We start from the raw sequence: 20,588 nt of genomic DNA on the forward strand, positions 1-20,588 counted from the left end.
CATGCCACCCTACCCACTTACATCATCCACCTACCCATCCTGCCAGCTTACCCATTCACTCATTCATCCACTTGTCCATTCTCATTTTTTAAAAAAAGAGACCACTTGGACAAAAGGAGAAATCTTGAATCTAAAATAAGAATTATTTTCAAATTGGATCAGTATAGAAGGAAAATCAATGGCAAAGAAAGAAGGAAATTTTATCCGCGATGAAGAAGAAAATGCAAAGAAGAAAGGCCTTACATACCTAAATCATTTGAAGTAGAATTAATTACATCTTTTACGCTTCCTTATAAAAAAGGATTTTTGCTATTCCACCAAATGCCATTCACATAAACGTTACACTTTTCTGGTGTACACATACACCTTTTAAATATAAAATCAAATACTCGGGGGTAGAGTTTTCACTTTGGGCACCAGTGATCCATGTGTAAATTGCATCCAAACTTGCACTCGTTATGAGAACTCTCTCTTTTCCTTTGCGTTTCTGCTCAAACACATTTGCATGTCACCAAATGTACAATCTGCCAGGGACCAAATTTTCTTTTTATAAAGTTGCGTATCCCTTGATTCAGTTAAGAGTGGTCATGTGATGTAGTTTGGTTCACATGGTTGAAAATGGGTTTATCACAAAAATAATCATTGAAATCAGTGACAATCTACCACCCGAGTAACCAGATTTTGAATTACTGAAAACGAATTTTTAAAAATATACAAACTGTTTGCCACTTACATTGGGGCGCAGTAAGTTTTAAAAAATAGATTAAGTAGCCTCTAAAACATGCCTGTTAGTGTCTTTGCACCCAAAAAAATAGCTTAATCTTTAAATCCTATTCAAAGACCCTCAAGCAAGCCCAATTAACAGAAACTTCTAATGTCAATTAATTCACCCTGGGTGTGTGGCTCCTTTCGTGTAAAAGGGCTAGCTTCTAGTGCAATTCTTTTTAAACTGGAGAAGATTGGTGAAACTTGATAAATTGCACTTACAATGTCATGATATTTTGTACGAGTTACTTCAATTTCAGAAAATTTCAATTCAATTAAAAAAATTAACACAACTGAGCAGAAACTCTCGCTTTACATACTGCTGCTTATTTTCTGCAGAATTTATACTTTCAGTTAAACATATTTATTACAAATTCCAGAATTTCCCTATTAAAATTATTTGCATGCTTTATTGCCATTCCATGGTGTGCTGAACAACTTTACAAACCTCAGGCATCATTGAAATTGGCTTCTTTTTCTCTTCCACGTTTTTCTGCCTTAGAATAACTTTCTCCACTTCCAACGTCCCAATCAAAGTGTTGGGTTTGAATTGGATTTGATTCTTCTCTCTTCCCACCAATTCTATAGTATGACTTGATGGATTCAAATGATATTTGCCACAGAGGAAAATCAACAAATCCATCATGGGTGTGCTAGAAAGAAAACAAATGTTTCTGTCAGGTTAAACAGCTCATTGTTACAAACAAACTGCAAAACAAGAGATTTAACCAGCCCACACTACCACTGTTGTGACTCGATCTGATAATTGGATGTGGTCAGATTTTGACTGTTTAAAAAAAAAAGTACACTAAGCATGAGAGCCAGGATAGATGATAATAAATAAAGCTCTGTTTACAATTGTTTAAAACACTAGGGGCATTCAAGACAGAGATGTTTTTGTCACTGATCAATGCATTATGGATCTAGTTTTACCAAAGGATAATAGAACTTTGGAATAAAGTGTAGACTGGAGTGGTGAGTGATGCTTTGTACCTTCAAAGGAGAGCTAACACAATTCCTGCCTGGGGCAGAGATCAGGTTATACAAGATGTACATGCTAAGTATTAAAAGTCATGAGCAATACGATCTCCTGGGCTAGTTTTGATTGCAGAGGGTGGGGTGGCACGGTGGGGGGGTGTCCCCTTGATATATTTTTTTTCTAATTGGCTGTAGTTTTTTTTATCTTCCCTCATCAGTTTGCACGGCTTCTGGTGGGTTGGGAGTGTTTAATTGTGGAGAATAAAGCATCACAACTACATGGGTCAAGCTGACTGCATCAGTTGGTCTAATAGCGTACAAGAATAGAAGGCTATAATTAACACTGATGTGAACAAGGCATACACAAGGGTAACTTCCTTTAAAGAAAACATTTACTGACAAACATTTTAAAACCAATTAATGCTTTGTAAGAGTTTGGAGTTGGTCTCAGATCAGGAGTGGTCAGCAGGAATCCAAATGCTTAATCATTACAGTAGACATATCAGGGGCTGAGGTACTTCGTAACTAAGCTTAAAGGGAAATGATTCAATCTTGAATTTTAATCCTTTAGAAAACTTTGGTCTTTGTTTATAAATCATGGACAGTTTTGCCACTGAAAGAGTTCATTTCAGAACAACCTATCCAGACAATCTCAGATCAATCAAAAACAAGGACAAATATACCATGTCTAGAACAGAAAAGGTCAGTTGAGAAAAAAAACTGATCAAATAAAGCAAGTGACTGTCATATATCATATTAAAGTTGTTAACTGCTTTTCATGAAGATCTAAGTATTTATTGCCTCCATTTGTGCTGCTTGTGGGTGGGCCAAACATCTGCTTATTTTGGAATACGACAAATTGTCCCATATTGCATTGGCAGTCATCTCTTTTACACATACATGCTTTTTCAATGTAAGCACAGACAATGCTTTATGAAGCAAATTCAACCAGCTGTTCTCAGCTCTCAGGAAAGTACACAAATGGGGTTTGAAGGTTAGCAACTATGAGCTTATTATACTTCTGGGAATTTTATTGGGTTTAACTTCTGGCATTGGTGAGTTGTGAAGTATATTAACCTTACACTAACTCTGTGCTGCTAAATTCTGTGTTAATAATAGATGTGAACAAAAAGATTGCTTTTTTTTTCTTCCCACAAATTTCTGTTTGTACATAAAGCTACTTTTGAATATTGCAAGTGAGATGAAATTAAAGCATTTCTTTTTATAGAAGTGAATGATGAACTACTAACTGCTCTATGCAGAGGAACGGACTAATTGGATAACTCTTCCAAAGAATTGGCACAGGCATAATGAGCTGAACGGCCTTCTTCTGTGCTGCATTATTCTATGATTCTATGAAGTGTATAATGGGAGGGCATGCTAATTTTAATCATCACTGAATTACAGGACTTATGCTATTACTAACCTAATGTAATATTGCAAGCATCTGAAGATAGAAGATTTAAAGTACACTTAAATAGTTTTTTTAAAAAGAGATGATTCTGATATGAATAAAGTACCCGTTTCCCCCTGCTAAACACTGTAAATGGGGTCCAAATAAACTCTAGGTAGCATGCCGAGTGAAGTTATTCTGTGATACCAGTCTGTGAAGACATTCAAAATTATAACAGCTGAACAATGCGAGTTTATTTTTCCAATGAGATATGGTGAGGTCATCAGCCATCAATGTTAAGTGGCACTTGTGCAAATATTGTTTTGAGTCTGGGGGATTTTCCTTGCAGTATAGAGGGTAAAGATGGATTGGTATTCGAGGACTGTTACTGCAAAGGTGATGTGAATGGATTGGTTTTGATCTTTCGTTGCAACTGGTGGCCTATGAGCTGATGCCTAATAGTCTCATCAGGCTTTGGTAGCCTCTTTGTCCTGGGACTCTTCTGATGATGATAATGTATCCTCCTCAGCTCAATGTTATCAGATTTTTTTCCACGATAGCTACTTTCCAATTACATTTGGATTTAACAGTGAATTTATTTCACAGAATCACAGGAGGAGGTTATTTAGTCTATTTGAAAGAGCTATCCAATTATTGCTACCACAATCTATATTCCACCTCAATGGAAAGATTTACTGGAGCAATTTTTTTTAAACCTGGAACTATTTGCTCAATGATCAGCCAACTGTTCTCAGTTAAAAGTATATTTCACAAATCCCTGCAAGATAAACTTTTAGAAGTATTTCTTGCACATTGGCAAAACTTAACAACCAACTTCTACAATTCCATAATTTGGCCTTAAAATCAAAGAAAATAAAGGATGCAGCAGCTCACTGGCCTCTTAAATTTTCTCAGACCACGCGTCACTCAATCCATGTCCAATAACCTCTGTCCCACCACCCTTCGAGAATTGATCTCAGCCCCAGTAGTCACCAATACTGAAGTGTCCTAAACCACATCAGATGGTCAATACATGAATCCACAAATGCAATGAAACTTGGGACATGCCATGAGCCAAGCTAGCATGTAAAATCTGTACTTTAAAACACCTCGAAATTTCTGTATATTGCAAACTGAAGTGAGTTGGTAGAAAATTATATTAAGTCTAATGCATCAAAAGAAGCTATTTGTAAACAATCTTTTTCAAACTTGCACCCAACCAATCTGCTATGAATTAATGTGGAGACATTGCATGTGCAATCACATACATAACATATTAACATTAATTGATGTGATACATTTAGTGGTCACATCTTTAATAGCCACAGTGATTATATGATTTATAGTCACAATGTTGATTGGAAGAGAGGCAAGAAGCTTTAGAAAGTGTCTCGGTAGAAACACAAACCACCAAGTTTTAAAATTATTCACTATAGGTGAATGTGGGAAAGGTACAAAAACACCAACCTTTCATTTATATTGGTTGATTGCTCCACTCCTCCTGGCAAAACCACAGTCAAATCGAAGTATGTATTCAAGACACTGTCTTTCTGTTCCATGGTTTTATTTTCACCCTCTAGGCTCTTGGCTGTTGAAGAACTCTCAACATGCTTGGAGAATGTTGGTGGTGCCGGGGCTTTTGGCTTGGATTTTTTGCTATTGGTAAAAAGGAAAAGAAATCTATTACTGAAAACACATTGAATAGAATAATGGTTTTTTTTAAATCTTGAAAATATAAGTTACAAAACAGTTTTGCCAGTTAACTAGAGGATAAAAAATATTATCCAAAGTAGCACGAAGCCGAACAATATCAGGAGGTCACAATATCCGTGGAGTACAAATGCTACAATTGGTCTTAGCATCCATGACTAGAATAGGATAGGAAGGTTTAAAAAAGTCAGGGTTTGCAATTGTGATTTCTCCTCAGAGATTCTTGCTGGAAGTGCATGTGGATATTGGCCAAGGCCATTCGGATTTGGCTAAGATGCTCCTGCTGGTCAAGTAACTTGTTAAATACAGACCCTCTAAGCTGACATAAAAAGAATGGTCATTTAGGGAAGATACTGAAGGATCATGTTGTCCATCCTCGCAGGCGTCAGCACATTCAAAAGGGGAAAAGGTCAAAAGAGAAGAGCGGGGAGGAAAGAAAAGGTTAAAAAACTGATCACTGCTTGCTTTATATTTTTTTGAAAAAACATTTCTCATCTGAAAAATATCAAATATGCCAATGAATGAACCAATTATAATGAATGGCGAAAACATGCAATGTAAATTCAGATGCCCAGCTTCTTCGAGCTAACTGTGGCATTCTTATTGCCTTCCTCAGCCTGAACATTGCTGGTCCAATTGCGTTTTCTTAAATGTAAAAATGAAAACATATCCTGTTGGTAAATGTAGTACCTATAGCCAGTTTCAGATTTGCACTCTTTCCTTATTAAGTTATTGTCATATTAAACAAGTGGATGCCAGTGGTACGGTAAGTCTTGCACTGACATGGTGGCATTTTATATTATATTTGATTATGGTCATTTCATAGAAGTGTGGAGGAAATGGCCTTTAATGTTACCACGTTATGCAAGAAAAATTCCTCTTCTATGCTCAAAAGCATAAGTATCACAAAGCCAGAAATACATTTGAATGATGCATGAATATTAATTTTTCTGACACTTTCTGGTACAGTCTGCATCAAAAAGAATTCCATAACAAATGCAAAATGCCTTTGTGCTATGTTTCCAGGACAAGACGGTTCCCCAGCTGAAAACAGCAGTAACTATCCTATGGACCCCGTTGAAGCTCAAACCCCTTACTTGTGATCCTCTACAAAATGCTAGTTGTTTAAGATAATTATATATCAACAAGTGAAAGAAGAGGGGCCCCAGGGGGAGAATTTTCCCCATGTTGGGCGGGCCGATCAGGAGTGGGCATGGAGCCAATCGCCGCCCACGATCAGCTCAGCGCCGCCATTTTATGTGGGCGGGCCAATTAAGCCCAGTGTGACACACAGCCAGTAGCGTTCAGTGCTACCTGTGCGGGCGGGGGGGGAAGGGGGAGAATCACAGCCTGCGTTCTATTGCACATGTGCGTGAAACAGTGCAGAAACCTCCCTGAGGTTCAGGGCTGCCTCAGGGAGATAAAGAACATGTTGAGAATATCTAATAAAGAAAGATAAAAATTATTTACACACGTCCCCATATGTGACAGTGTCACATGAACTGGGACATGTCCGGCATGCTGACGCATGGGACATGTTTATGAATTGTGTAAAATTTATTTATTTATTTAATAAAACCTTCAGGACACCTCATCCCGCCTGTGGATGAGGTTTCCTGTAAAACGCGAAGGCCACTTGGGCTCTTCACCTGCCCACCAACCTTAAAATTGGACAGACAGCCCTGTCAATTATCTAAATTAGTCTCCTAATTGCCTTAACAGGCCTTTGACAGCTCGGCGGGCGCGCAGCCGCCTCTGGCGTGCGCCTGCCGAATGAAAGATCAGAATGATGCATGGTGACCTCAGGGCGCACGCCCGACGTCACTGCGTGTCATTTTATGCATCGGTGAGCCAGGCCTGCCCCCACGTGCTGACGTGAAAATTCTGGCCCAGAGGAAAGGAGAGGAGAAAAAAAATGGACTGAGCACACTGGTAAACCATTAAAAAAAAAGTCCAAAAATTGAATTTCTTCACCATATTTACAAAAACATTGGCAATATTATTCCAACATATTGGCCTTACAGAATTAGCTCACATGTGGAGAAATTAACTCAAACCTACTACATGATGATTGTAGTTATGTTTTTTTACCTCGCGTATATCTCCTATAATACGGTAGGTGGGTGGGCCGCCATTTTTAAATAAATAACCAATGGCCAATTGAGCTTGCTACTAAGCCAAGTGACTGAAATAATAAATTGCCCACGCCATAAAATGGTAGGCATGGACAGGCAGGCGGCAGTAGGTAGGCCATTTTCTTTAAGAAAACTGCTTAAAATCTGGGAAGAAAATGGGAGGTGGGGGGGGTTTGCCCTGTGTACGTTGGGGGCACCTCCTATGATGATTAGCTCTTTGTTCCTACCCACCTGCCCTCCAAACCCCTGTCCCCCCCCACCCCCCAAGACACTCTGCTCCCTCCCCGTCCAATATCCCAGACTTCCCTCTCTCCAGGATCCATGCCCTCCTCACCCAGGGGCCTCCTTGCAGTCCACTACTGAGGACTGGCTCTGCTAGAGCTGCTGGCCAATCAGATTGGCCAGCAGCTCGAGAGCCTGTCTTCCCCCCCGCTGAGGAGTGGAAGTCCCACTCTCCACTCGTTTAGCCCCACTGTCTGTTCGTTTAGCCCACCGGCAATGCATTATGGCTGTGGGCCGGGCTTCGTTCGGACGCACTGGCTGCCAGCTGACTCTTGCAACAGGAGTGCAAGCAATACGCCTCCCTGAAATCCAGCCCTCTGTTTTTCCCTCCACAGATGCTGCCTGATCTACTGAGCATTTCCAGAGTTTTCTGCTTTTCCCCCCAGATTTCCAGTAACTGCAGTATTTTGCTTTGATTGTAATTTTATCACATATTTATCTCTAAAAAGAGGCCAGCCAAATGGCTGCATCAACTGCCCTTCCCTCTATCCCTTTCCTTCTCCCAAACATCCGAAAGCTCAATGTTTACATGTAACCCTCAGCATTAATTGAAACAGGATCAGCTTTCACATATCACCTAAATTTAATTGACTATGAAGTGCTGTTGTACTTTTGGACTGCTTGATCAGGTGATGTTTCCTTCGGCTCAATGCTAACAAAACCAAAGCCATTCTTTGTGGTTCTTTCCAGTGTTCACGTGCTTCTAGCAGTGAACAACCAGGCCAAGTGCATTCCAGTTGTGCTTCAATGGCACAGAAACAGAATTGTACCTGCAAACGGTAAGATTTGGGACTTAATGGGACAAAGACATCAAAGGAAGATGCAAACTGCTGTTGTGTAGCTACAGTGTAGTGGATGCCTCAAGGGAAGCAAAACGCTGGAAGTGAAAAAAGTGCGAGTTTGAGAGAGCATTAGAAAAGGACAGCCCATTATTCAGCCTTGTAAAACAACCTATAAGTTTAAATCTTGCAGGAGACGTCACAAATAGCTTTGTTAAACATGCTATATTTCACTCCTGAATCCCATAAAATATTAGGCACAAAAACTAACGACTTTTTGAAAGTTGATTTAAATTGCATATGAACAAACAAAAATGGACAGGAAAAGGCACATTGGCCCATCAAGCCTGGCCCACACAGTGGTGATGCCTTTATCATCATGATTCATAACATCACCTCACCACAATAAAATATCCAATTGTTGAAGTCTCATGATCTGATTTATATATTAAAACCTCAAATTGTTGTTGACCATCTTTGTTGACCATCCAATGTTTTCCCTTCAGGTGCTTAACTAATTCCCTTTGGAAAGCCATGATTGAACCTGCAACAACCGCACTCTCAGGCAGAACATTCCAGACTGTAATCACTTGCTGTTTAAAGATGATTTTCCTCACAATGCCTTTGACACAATGCCTTTGATTCTTTTGCCAATCACTTTAAATCTGGTTCTTGACCCTTCTGCCAATGAAAACAGTTTCTCTCTATCTATTCTGGCTAGATCTCTTATGATTCTGAACACCTCTGTCGAACCTCTTTTCAACCTTCTCTCCTCCAAGAACAACAATCCAGATTCTCCAATTTGTCCACGTTAACTGAAGTCCCTCATCCCTGGAACCATTCTCACAAATCTTTTCTGCACTCTCTTTAAAGTTTCCCATTCCTCCTAAAGTGTGATGCCCAGAATTGGACACAATACACCAGCTGAGGCCAAACCAGTTTTTTTTTAAATACAGGTTTATCATTACTTCCTTGATTTTATATTCTATGTCACTATTTATGAAGCCCAGGATCCCATTTGCCTTTTTAATCCACATTCACAACCTGTCGCATTACCTTCAAATGATTTATGCACATATACTCCCAGGTCTCTCTGTTCCCATGCCACCCACCCCGCCTTCAGAATTGTACCCTTCAGTTTATATTGCCTCTCCTCGTTCTTCTTGCCAAAGTGTATTACTTCACACTTCTCTGCTTGAAATCTTCTCTGCCACGGGTCTGCCCATTCCACCAGCCTATCTATGCCTCTTGAAGTATATCACTATCCTCCTTTCTGCAAATTTTGAAATTGTGCCCTATCCACCCAAGTCCCAGTTATTGATGCATATCAAGAAAAGCATGTGACTCTAGAGTTGAGCCCATTAAAAAGCAGCTTGTACAGTAGCTATCAATTTCAAATTTGCAAAAGATAATGCTTGTAAAAGTGAAGATAGAAGTTGAGTTATACTTTACAATTTTAATAAGAGGGTATCTTTCATCACACCAGCATTTTTAGACTAACATAAGGATGCTAAAATAAGTTGATATTGTATTTAGTTGAATGTAACAAAATAGAAAAAAAATCCTCTATCATTCAAATACAAAATTGCCACTTCTGAAATTTCCATTTACTTTTTTGTTACAATTGTATATAAAGTACTTGAAAGAACTTAAAAAGGAAGGGAAGAGAAACTTTATTCTGTTGACTGACTACCTTACATCTAAGGGCTGTTAATGAAGGAACATACCAGGTAAGGAGGTCTTCTGACTGAAAAATGTTTCCACAAATTTTTTTCTACATTTCCTCCATCTCAGGGGCAGGGATTTCCTCCCATCATTTGCCTCCCCTGTTGTATGCAATTTACAGCAGATAGGGTGGATTTGATCCAAATTCCCATTTTCCAGTTCTGCCTTCCAGGTACAAGGTCTGACATGAAGTGGTATTCAGAGTACTTTTATGACAGGAACTAAAGAGTAAAGGTGATAATGACTTTTGATTAATTGTTTTCTTTTTTACTCTCCTGTTACTTCCCGCCCTCCTCGTTATAACTTTTTGTATCGGGGGCTGGATTTTACAGTGGGCGAGCGGGGGCGGGGCCCGCTCACCGCACATATAATGACGCACAGAGACGTCGGGTGGAACTCCCTATTGTCACTGCGCCCCATTTAAATTTTCAGGAAGGCGGGGGCGCAGCAAAATCAGCTGCACGCCCGCCGACCTGTCATTGGCCAATTGAGACCATTGACAGAGCAATTAAAGTAATTAGTGGACCTTCCCATCCAACCTTAAGGTTGGCGGGTCGGCCAGGAGCCCCGGCGGGAAGTAGAAAAAATATGAAACCTCATCCATGGGCGGGATGAGGTTTCATGTAGGGTTTTAAAAATTTTAATGAAGTTTTTTGGAAATTATGAACATGTCCCAAATCATGTGAAATTGTCACATGAGGGGACATGTTAGGGAAATTTTATTTTTCTATTTTAAGCTTTTTCACATTTACAGCCAATCTCCCTGAGGCTGCACTTAGCCTCAGGGAGATGAGTGCGCTCTTTTATGCGCATGCACGAAAGAGCGCACACTCGATTTTAGGAACCCCCCACCTGGGGAGTGCATAGCGCTTCTGTGTGGACATCACGCCGGGCGGGCCTTAATTGGCCTGCCCATGTAAAATGGGGGCACCGATTGGAAGCACGCCCGCCAATCAACATCCCCCCCCCGATTGGGGGGAAAATTCAGTCCAGGGATTTTAATTTTGGAGGCTTTTCAATTTTTCGCAGTTGTTGAAGGAACCGTTGAAAGTGAAATACCACAGCTGCACAAGATAGCTCTCCCACGCAGTGGCAGACTCCCAACAGAAGGTGCACAAGTGATGGGAACCTGACCTGAATACTTCATCAGCCATGACCCAGGAAATGCGGCAGGGTAACTGCGGGTCAGCCAGAAGGTCCCCATATCGTTCCAGTTAAAACACTGATGAAAATTCAGCCATACATCTCAAAGCAGAGTCAAAAACCCTTTCCAGAATGTCCCATCCAAATTTACAAGATGCTATTAAAAAAAAGTTTTCTGAATTGAGGCTTCGTCATGTTTCTCCTTTTCCAACCGCACCAGCCCCAACCGTTGGCCACATCTGTTCAGCTCCTATTACCAAATGAGTTTAGATTTGAAAACTTTAACAACAACTTTGAAGATCAAGAGGAATAAATCGTGCCATAGGGTAGGTTAATGGCCTTCGAGAGTATGGAACAGGAATTTATGACGACACTCAACAGTGATCGGATGTTAAGGCTCCAGGAGTGAACAATTACAGATCATTGACATAGCCAGGCATAGACCATAAGGCCGTAAGACATAGGAGCAGAAATTAGGCCATTCGGCCCATCGAGTCTGCTCCGCCATTCAATCATGGCTGATAAGTTTCTCAACCCCATTCTCCCACCTTCTCCCCGTAACCTTTGATCCCCTTACCAATCAAGAACCTATCTATCTCAGTCTTAAATACACTCAATGACCTGGCCTCCACAGCCTTCTGTGGCAATGAATTAAAATAAAAATTAAAATAGAGATGCTGAGAGAGAACCAATAGAATGAGGGACTGAACACCAGTTTAAGAAATATCGTACCTAGTGCAGAACTGAAATGGGGAAATTGGATGAATTAAAATTAGGAATAGCAATAGTGGTAAGAAAACTTGCAAAGATACCCATGGTATTTCAATTAAAAAAATAGAGATCAAGCACTGCCTGATACAAGGTCATAGGTTCATGGGGCTGAACTTTACACTGCTCGGCAGTGGGTGAGAGTCTGACTGGAAATATGTGGATTTCCGACTCATGCAGCCAATTAATAGCTGGCTGGCAGGAAGCCGGACAAAAGCAGATGGGAACAGTGGGCAGCCCGCCCAATCGGGAATGGAAAGGTGGGGGGGTGGAAGGGGCAGGCTGTGAACTGGAAGTCAGTCACAGCCACCCATTTAAAAGGGACCCCTGAAACGGGAGGCTGAAGTTGTCACAAGACTCTTAAGCCCACTGAACCACTGCAGGAAGGAGCTTAGTTTTAAATGTGGATGGCTATTGTGCTGGCAGTGAATCATTCAGTACTCATATCAGGGAGGAAAGAACATTTGAATACAGCTGACCCACTCCCCTAGGCAAGTGTCTCAGAAAAGACTCAAATTCAACTCTTTAACACTCTTTGTCTCTTCACAGATGGAGGAATGGACCCACCAGCTGCTGAGAGGCCCAGACTCAGGATGGCCCCATGGTTTGATGATGACTCCCTACAAGTCCTCCTCCAGGCCTTTTGTGATAGGTGGGAGGTCTTCATGCTGGCAGACAGGAAGACAAAAGCAGCCTGGATGAAGGCTGCAGCAGAGGTCAGCAGCTATGGATTTGTCCCAAGAACCTGGCTGCGGTGCAGTAAAATGCCCAATGGCCTCTAGAGATTTGCGGGTTAATTCCAACATATGTACGAAGGCGTGAATTAGGAGGAGTAGGCTACTCAAGCCTGCTCCGCCATTCAATAAGATCATGGCTGATCTGAATGTAAACTCAACCCCACATTCTTGCCTATCCCTGACAAGCTTTCACCCTCTTGTTAATCAAATCTGCCTTAAAAATATTCAAAGGCTCTGCTTCCACTGCCTTTTGAGGAAGAGAGTTCCACAGATTCACAACCCTCTGAGAAAAAAGTTCTCCTCACCTCCATCTTAAATGAGCTACACCTTATTTTTAAACAGTGACCACTAGCTCTAAATTCTCCCACAAGAGGAAACATTCTCTCCATATCCATCCTGTCAAGACCTCTCAGGTCTTAAAGGTTTTAATTAAGTTACCTCTTCCTCTTCTAAATTCCAGTGGATGTAAGCCTAAACTGTCCAGCTTTTCCTCATAAGATAACCCACCCATTCCTGGTATTAGTCTAGTAAACCTTCTCTAAACTGCTTCTAAACACATTTACATCTTTCTTTCAGAAAGGAGACCAGTACTGTACACCATACTCCAGATGTGGTCTCACCAATGCCCTGTACAGCTGAAACACAATCTCTGAACTTTTGTAACCAATCCCCTCACAATAAATGATAACATCCTATTAGCTTTCCTAATTACCTGCTGTACCTGTGTGCTAACCTTTTGTGATTCATGCACTAGCACACCCAGATCCATCTGAATCTCAGAGCTCTGCAATCTCTCACCATTTAGATAATAAGCTTATTTCTTATTCTTCCTGCCAAAATGAACAATTTCACATTTGCCTACATTATACTGCATTTACCAGATCTTTGCCCATTCACTTAACCTATGTCACTTTGTAGCCTGCTTACATCCTCTTCACAATTTACTTTCCTACCTATCTTTGTGTCGTCAGCAAATTTAGCAACTATTCCGTCAGTCCCTTCATTCAAGTCATTTATTTAAAATTGTAAAAAAATTGAGGTCCCAGCACTGATCCCTGTGGACTACTCGTCATGTTCTGCCAACCAGAAAAATACCCATTTACCCCAACTCACTGCTTCCTGTTAGCTAGCCAATCTTCTCTCCATGCCAATATGTTACCCCCCACACAATGAGCTTTTATTTTCTGCAATAACCTTTGATGTGGCACTTTATCAAATGCCTTCTGGAAATCTAAGTACAGTACATCCACCAGTTCCCCTTTATTCACAGCACTTGACTCCTTCAAAGAACTCCAATAAATTAGTTAAACATGATTTTCCTTTTACAAAACCATGTTGACTCTGCCTGATTTTCTTGAATTTTAATAATAGCTTGTAACATTTTCCCCATGACAGGTGTTAGGCTAACTGGCCTATAGTTTCCTGCTTTTTGTCTCCCTCCCTTTTTGAATAAAGGGGTTAAATTTGCTATTTTCCAATCAAAATAAACCTTCCCCAGATCTAGGGAATTTTGGAAAATTAAAACCAGTGCATCAACTACCTCACTAGCCACTTCTTTCAACACCTTAGGGTGAAGTCCATTCGGACCTGGGGATTTGTCAGCCCACAGCCCCTACAATTTGCTCAATACCACTTCCCTGGTGATTGTAATTTTCCCAAGTTCCTCCCTCCCTTCCATTTCCTTATTTACAACTATTTCCAGGAAGCTACTTGTGTCCTCTATGGTGACAACCGAAGCAAAATGCCTGTTTAATTCATCCGCCATCTCCTTACTTTCCATTATCAATTCCCCAGACATACTCTCTACAGGACCAACGCTCACTTTGTTAACTCTTTTCTTATTTAAATATCTGTAGAAACTCTTACTATCCATCTTCATATTACTAGCTAGCTTTCTCTCTTCCTCTTAATTTACCCCTCCTTATTAATCTTTTTGTCATTCTTTGCTGTTCTTTATATTCTTTCCAATCTTCTGGCCTAGCACCAATCTTGGCGTAATTATATGCTTTTTCTTTAAGTTTTATACTGTCTTTAACTTTTTTTAGTTAGCCACGGATGGTGGGCCCTCCCCTTGGAATTTCTCTCTCATTGGAATGTATATATATTATGTGTATTCCGAAATATCCCTTTAAATGCCTGCCACTTAACTTCTATTAACATATCCCTGAACTTCATTTGCCAGTTCACTTTAACTAGCTCTGCTTTTATGCCTTCATAATTGCTCTTATTTAAGGTTAAAATACTAGTCTTTGACGCACTCATTTCTCCTTCAAAATGAATGTAAAATTCAATCATGTTATGATCAATGCTACCTAATGATGCCTTCACTAGGAGGTTATCAATTAATCCTATCTTGTTGCTGAATACCAGGCTCAATACCAGCGCTCTGGTTGGCTCCAGAAAGTGTTGTTCAAAGAAACTATCCCGAAAACCTTCTATGAACTCATCTATGCTACCTTTGCCCATCTAATTTTCCAGTCCATATATAGATTAAAATCCCCATGATTATTGCTGTACCTTTCTGCCAAGCTCCCATTATCTCTTCTTTTATACTCTGTCCTACTGTGTATTATGCTCTGTCCTACTGTGTAGTTACAATTAGGGAGCCTGTACACCACTCCCACAAGTGACTTCTTGTATTTATCATTCCTCATCTCAACCCAAACTGCTCCTACATCCTGGTTTCCTGAACTTAGGTTATCCCTCTCTGCTGTGCTTATAGCATCATTAATTAACAGAGACACCCTCCACCTTTTCCTAACTTCCTGTCCTTCCTAAATCTCACATATCCTTCAATATTCAGCTCCCAATCTAGATGATCCTGTAGCCTTGTCTCTGTAATGGCTATCAAATTGTACTTATTTCGTGCGATCTGATAGTTACGCTATCAGTTCATCTGTTTTGTTTCGAATGTTACATGTGTTTAGATACAGAGCCTTTAGTTTTGCCCTTTTATTATTGTTGTAGCGCCTAGCCTTGTCTGCTGATTTACTCTTAGATTTGAACTGCCTATCCCTTCCTCTCACATTATGGATATAAACGAATGGTCGACAAACAGATGTCAAAGTATTAATATATCATAAATGGGAAAAGGATTATAAAAAGGATGGGTACTGGAGATAAGCTGCACATTAATTAATTAATTAATTAGGAACAAGAGACTTACAAATAAAACCCGGGAGCAACTGAAATTCATTTAAACTAGATGAAGTCACAGGTGGATTGGTTGATAACCAATCCCAAACAGGGCACATCATATCATGAAAGGTAGTTAGCAGGTGGATATGGCCACAGTAACCCTGGGGTGCATGCCTCAAGGCAGCAAGTAAAATTAATTATGTGGGAGGGGATAAGTTACAGAAAAAATTGCACTGGATAGAGATCTGTAATGTGAAAAAATGGTTCTTCTTATTGTATTGAAGCACCTCAGAGTGCAACATGATCGATGTAGAAAATGCCAATATTATTGCACTGTGATGGCCATTTTGAAATGTTTTGTAATGTTCTTTTAGATATATTATGAATAAAGTTCATTTTTGCAACAAAAAGTGAAAACGTCCAAGCTAACCCTACAGATGTGAGGCAACCCACCAGATCAATACAAGAAACAAGACAGTTTGATTTACAAAGAGAGAAAAAAAAAGGGTGTGAGAGAATGAAGGCATTTTGTTCTTGGGAGAACTCAAATCAACTCAACTTACCAGTAAATTGAAAAGCCTAAAGTCATCTAGTGCCAGAGTTGGTCAATGTAATGCATAACTGCCTCATGATTCAGTGCTTAAGGGAAGCCAAGAGAAATACTATTTATTTGTTACCTGGTACATGGCCCAGGCAATATAGAGAAAAATCAAAGTCATATCACCCTTGGGGGACAACAGCCACAGAAAGATCAAGTTTAACATGAGTTGGGACTCAATTAAACCCAAGAACAGCAACAAAAGCTAAATTCAAAAAGATGAGGAAGCAGTTAGAACAAATGGAATGAAAGAGGATGTTTAACAACATTTTACTAAAAGACAAACTGGATAGCTTTAAAAAATAAGTAATGCTGGACATAACAAAAATGTACTAAGATCACCAAAGCCCTGGTTAGGCCAGCATGACACAAAACAGATCAACAAAGTAAAAGAGAGGGGAAAATGTCCTTGACAAACACTTCAGTGACAGAAGGTGAAAGAGGGGCTGACTGGGTGAAAATATCATGCAGAAATAAGAGAAAAGGATGATCAGAGGGGCGAAGAGAAATCTGTGGGCCAAAACAAAAAATTGCTGTAGAGGCAAACTTAATGGCAAAACAAATGTTACAAATGAAGTGAGGGCACTAAAAGATGCAAATAGCTTGAAACGAAAGATGAGGACAAGATACTGGCCCAAATGTTCCGGTCTCTGGATCGTCGGAGACTGGACGTACAACCCAAGGTGCGTATCAGGACCATGTGTAAGTCCTGACGTGTGGACCTCCATGGGAACTGCCCAGGAAGTTTCAATTTCCAATGGTCAATTCCCCTGTTCCCTGGAACCCTCCGAGAAAGGCTCCAATTCTGAGCTAAAGTTGGAGACTTTGGACAGTTCCGCAGTACTTACCTGAATAGTTACCCAAGAAACGTTAGAGAGGAAAAACCTAGTCTAATTCTTGTGTAAGCGCACAACTGACCTCCCGACTACCCTCCCGACCACCCAACTACCCCTCAACCACCCGAATACCCCCTCAAACCCAATCTGACTACACCATCTGACTGCACGACGCACTCCCGATAAAACCCAAATATCCCCTGAGATGACTACCCATCCTGACTACACCCAACTCACTTATTCACTCACCTACCTGCCACCCCACCCTCCTACCAGCCTACCCATTCACCAAAACTCAAACTGGACCTTTAACCTTACCATACGGCAGTTAGTGCTATAAAAAGGGGGCATGTCTTCCATCTGGTGGTGCACTTGGAGGGACGCTGGACTCCGCATTTCTGGTAAAGCAGGGCTTGGAAGACTTGTCAAGAATTACGGAGCAGCGCAAGGAGGGGGAAAGTTCAGGTGGAGTGGCAATCCAAAGATGAATGCCGCTCCTTAGATGATCCAGGTCACTGCATATACCAAATGATTACTTCTGCAAAGTATTAACAAGGAATGAGATGCACAACATGCTTCCCCCTACAAAAGGGCAAGGCAAAATTCAGGAGTTTAGTAGAAATGAAATGTAACTACTAGGCGGGCTGTAAAGGTTTTAAAGAAAGACATTTGCAAAGATTTACAGTATTCACCCCAAGATGTTGGGATAGCAAAGAGGTTTGAAAGGCACCGCCAATCATTGTGAGGAAGTCATTGGACACAGGAGGTACTACTAAATTAGAAACAGGCTAATGCAGGATGTACATTGGAAGAAGTATCAAAATAGACACAGATAACAATAAAGCCATTAGGTTTACTTTCAATACATGTAAAATAATGGAATCAATTATTGAGAACCATCTGTACAAGAACCACCACATTAGCAGCAGTCAACACAGTTTTAGGCAAGGAAGATCATGATTGATCAACTTCCTTGAATTCCATGAGGAAGCAACAATCAAAATTAATTACAGTAAACATGACAATTGTAGGTAAGTTGTCACAAGGCGTTTGATAATTAGTACTCTTTGATGTGGAAATTTAAACTCAAAGCTGTGGTGCTTCAGGGCAAAACTTGGGTGTGGATAAGAAACTGTTCACCAAGGGACAAAGTAAAGTATAACCATAGAGGGGGATTGTTAGGCGTTTTAAAAAATTAAATGGGGGAAATTTTCAGTAGTTTACAGTATAAGTTGCCTATTGAATAGCGTTTAGACGAGGTTGCTCTTAGCTTGTTTATTACAGCAAATGTATTACAATTTGAAACCTTGTTGCATGATCCTTCCAGTCAGTCATTGGAAATTTAAATATCCTTTTACAAGTTATCGGTCTTTATGGGGATCAGAACAAGCATAAAAAGGTCAATTATTCATTTGGTATTGTAGAAAAGAATTCTAGCGTATCAAATGCAACAAAGTAGGTGAAAGCCAACAGATGAATTGAAGGTAAATGCTATGTCACCGGTACCACTGACACACTACGTGCTGGGGTTTTGCCCTGGAATTTAGGTCATCAGGACAAAATGGTGGTCCCAAGTCCACACTTGCTGACAGCAAAGCCGGTGAATCGATCTTCTGGGAGGCGACCTTCTAATCGGCTGTCTCCGTGCTCATCATTCAAATAAGGATGTCAGGCAGGCTCTCAATGATGCCAACCCAATCAGAGGGCCAGCATGTCAAAATACTCCACAGGTGGGGGGGCTTAGTGCTGCTGAGGAAGGTCAGAGAACACAAGGGCACCTCAAATTGGAGCCACTCCTACTGGCCTGCACGTAAGTCACTGGGGTCTAGACCAGTAGGTGAGGTGAAGCGGAGCAGAGTGGAAGCCCCCTCTGCTGCACCCTCAGCAGCAATTGCTCCCTTTCATGAACACAATCCGCTCTTTGCGGTTCTGATGGCTCCCTGGCCTGCTGCACATGGCGGAGGATTGCTCCCCTGGCAGCAAATGCCATCGACACAACAAAAATTGCCTCTAATTCGGGTGCAAACTACCATAATTGGCAGTCTGCCTCTGTGGAGTGGGTATCCGATTCACTTCCCAGCCCATCCTTGGAAAGTCTTCCCAGTGGCAGGAATGAATCTGGAAGCCACCCTGACCCGGCTCCCCACAATTTTCCCAGCCTGACTCCACCAAGCCTGCCAACAAGGGACCAGGAAAATCCAATCCATATATGTTTCTTTGTTTCACCCCTTTGAAAACTATGGGAAACTATACCAAAAATTAGATGCAAGATAACTTACAGTCTGCATTTTAAAATGCTGTACTAGTTATTCAAGGTCAAAAGAGCACGTCAAACTAATGTTCAACCTTTGGGGAATGCTGCATCTAGTGTTATTCTGCGCTATATGTATGTGATTTTATTTCATTCCCAGATGGTATCACTAAACAATGGTACACAATTAAATCATGTGATAGAAAAGCAGCTGTATCAGAAATTTTACTGTTGCAGAGAACATCATAGCTTCTTCTATCGCAAAAACTATGCACACACTATGAATCGCACATTTTAATTAAGACCAATTGAAACTTAACAACATCAAAAAATTTCCAACCTAGGTCCTTAACAAAACTGTGCCTCCTTACAGAGGAACAGGAGGCCTATAATTCATAAATCAATGCAGTGGATTATCAGCAGTGATAGAATAGAAGCACCTACTTCACAATGTTAGGAGATCAATCAAACCTTCCAGTCTAGATTATGCAGAACTCTCAGTTCTTAAAGAAGGGAGTGAAATATCATAGAAATAGACCATTCCTGAAGCAAGGAAAGCTGATTGTTGTTTTGGTTTCATAATTAATAAAAAATGAAACAATACTTGTTTCAATACTGGAGCTACAAACCGCCACCAGCCCCCCACCACCCACTCCCTCCACTCCTGAATTATAGTGTTGATTGAAACTTGTGTAGAAAATAAACAAGTTGAGAGAGGAGAAAGATAAGATCTGAATAATTGTTGCCAATTTGGGCTGGGCAGTGAACAGAATAATAAGGCATGGAGACATCACACATGAGCAAAACAACGACAGAGCTGCAACACCCCATTTCCAGCCATTAGACAAAAGCCCAGTCTACTATTTTTAAAAGTGTAGTTTAGCCCCTTTTAGCTGCATTTCCTGTCCACCAATAAACCGCTAACACGCATGCACACCCTCAGAAGGGGAAAAAAAGTTCAGACCAGTTCAAGATTGAACTGGCCTCAATTGGTTTTGAACAGCTGGATTTCATTGCAGGCGACCAATTAACTGGTAATTCAACTGGACTCCTCAAAAAAAAATCTAGTAGGGACTCCCAGTTGCTGAGTTCCAGTACTTTTTAGGCAACTTCAGCTGGAAATGGTTCAGAAACGTATACCTGCTCTTTACTGGGGGGGGTCTCTTGAGAATAAATTCTCTTTATGATAATCAATACATTTGCAATATTCCGTATCACAAAAACAATAAGATGATTATTGCATGCTCTCAATCATGGAGTTTGTTACCCTTTTATTCCATTATTATTTGTCAGGAGTGGATTTACACTGGCACCAGCCAGACATTTTGCAAATTTCTACAACCTGTCAAA

General features: G+C 40.7%; 1 protein-coding gene across 1 annotated transcript in view; it reads right to left on the reverse strand.

Annotated features, from left to right (window-relative positions):
* Positions 1-20,588, reverse strand: part of cobll1b (cordon-bleu WH2 repeat protein-like 1b) — a 189,275-nt gene that overhangs the window by 59,914 nt on the left and 108,773 nt on the right. The window contains exons 3-4 of the mRNA XM_078552302.1: positions 4,604-4,792; positions 1,214-1,418 (exon numbers count right to left, since the gene is read on the reverse strand). Of these exons, the coding sequence (XP_078408428.1) occupies positions 1,214-1,418; positions 4,604-4,792 (394 nt within the window). The remainder of the gene's footprint in view (positions 1-1,213; positions 1,419-4,603; positions 4,793-20,588) is intronic.

This window comes from Cetorhinus maximus, chromosome 11, assembly GCF_964194155.1.
Source record: "Cetorhinus maximus chromosome 11, sCetMax3.hap1.1, whole genome shotgun sequence".
Taxonomy (NCBI): Eukaryota; Metazoa; Chordata; class Chondrichthyes; order Lamniformes; family Cetorhinidae; genus Cetorhinus; species Cetorhinus maximus.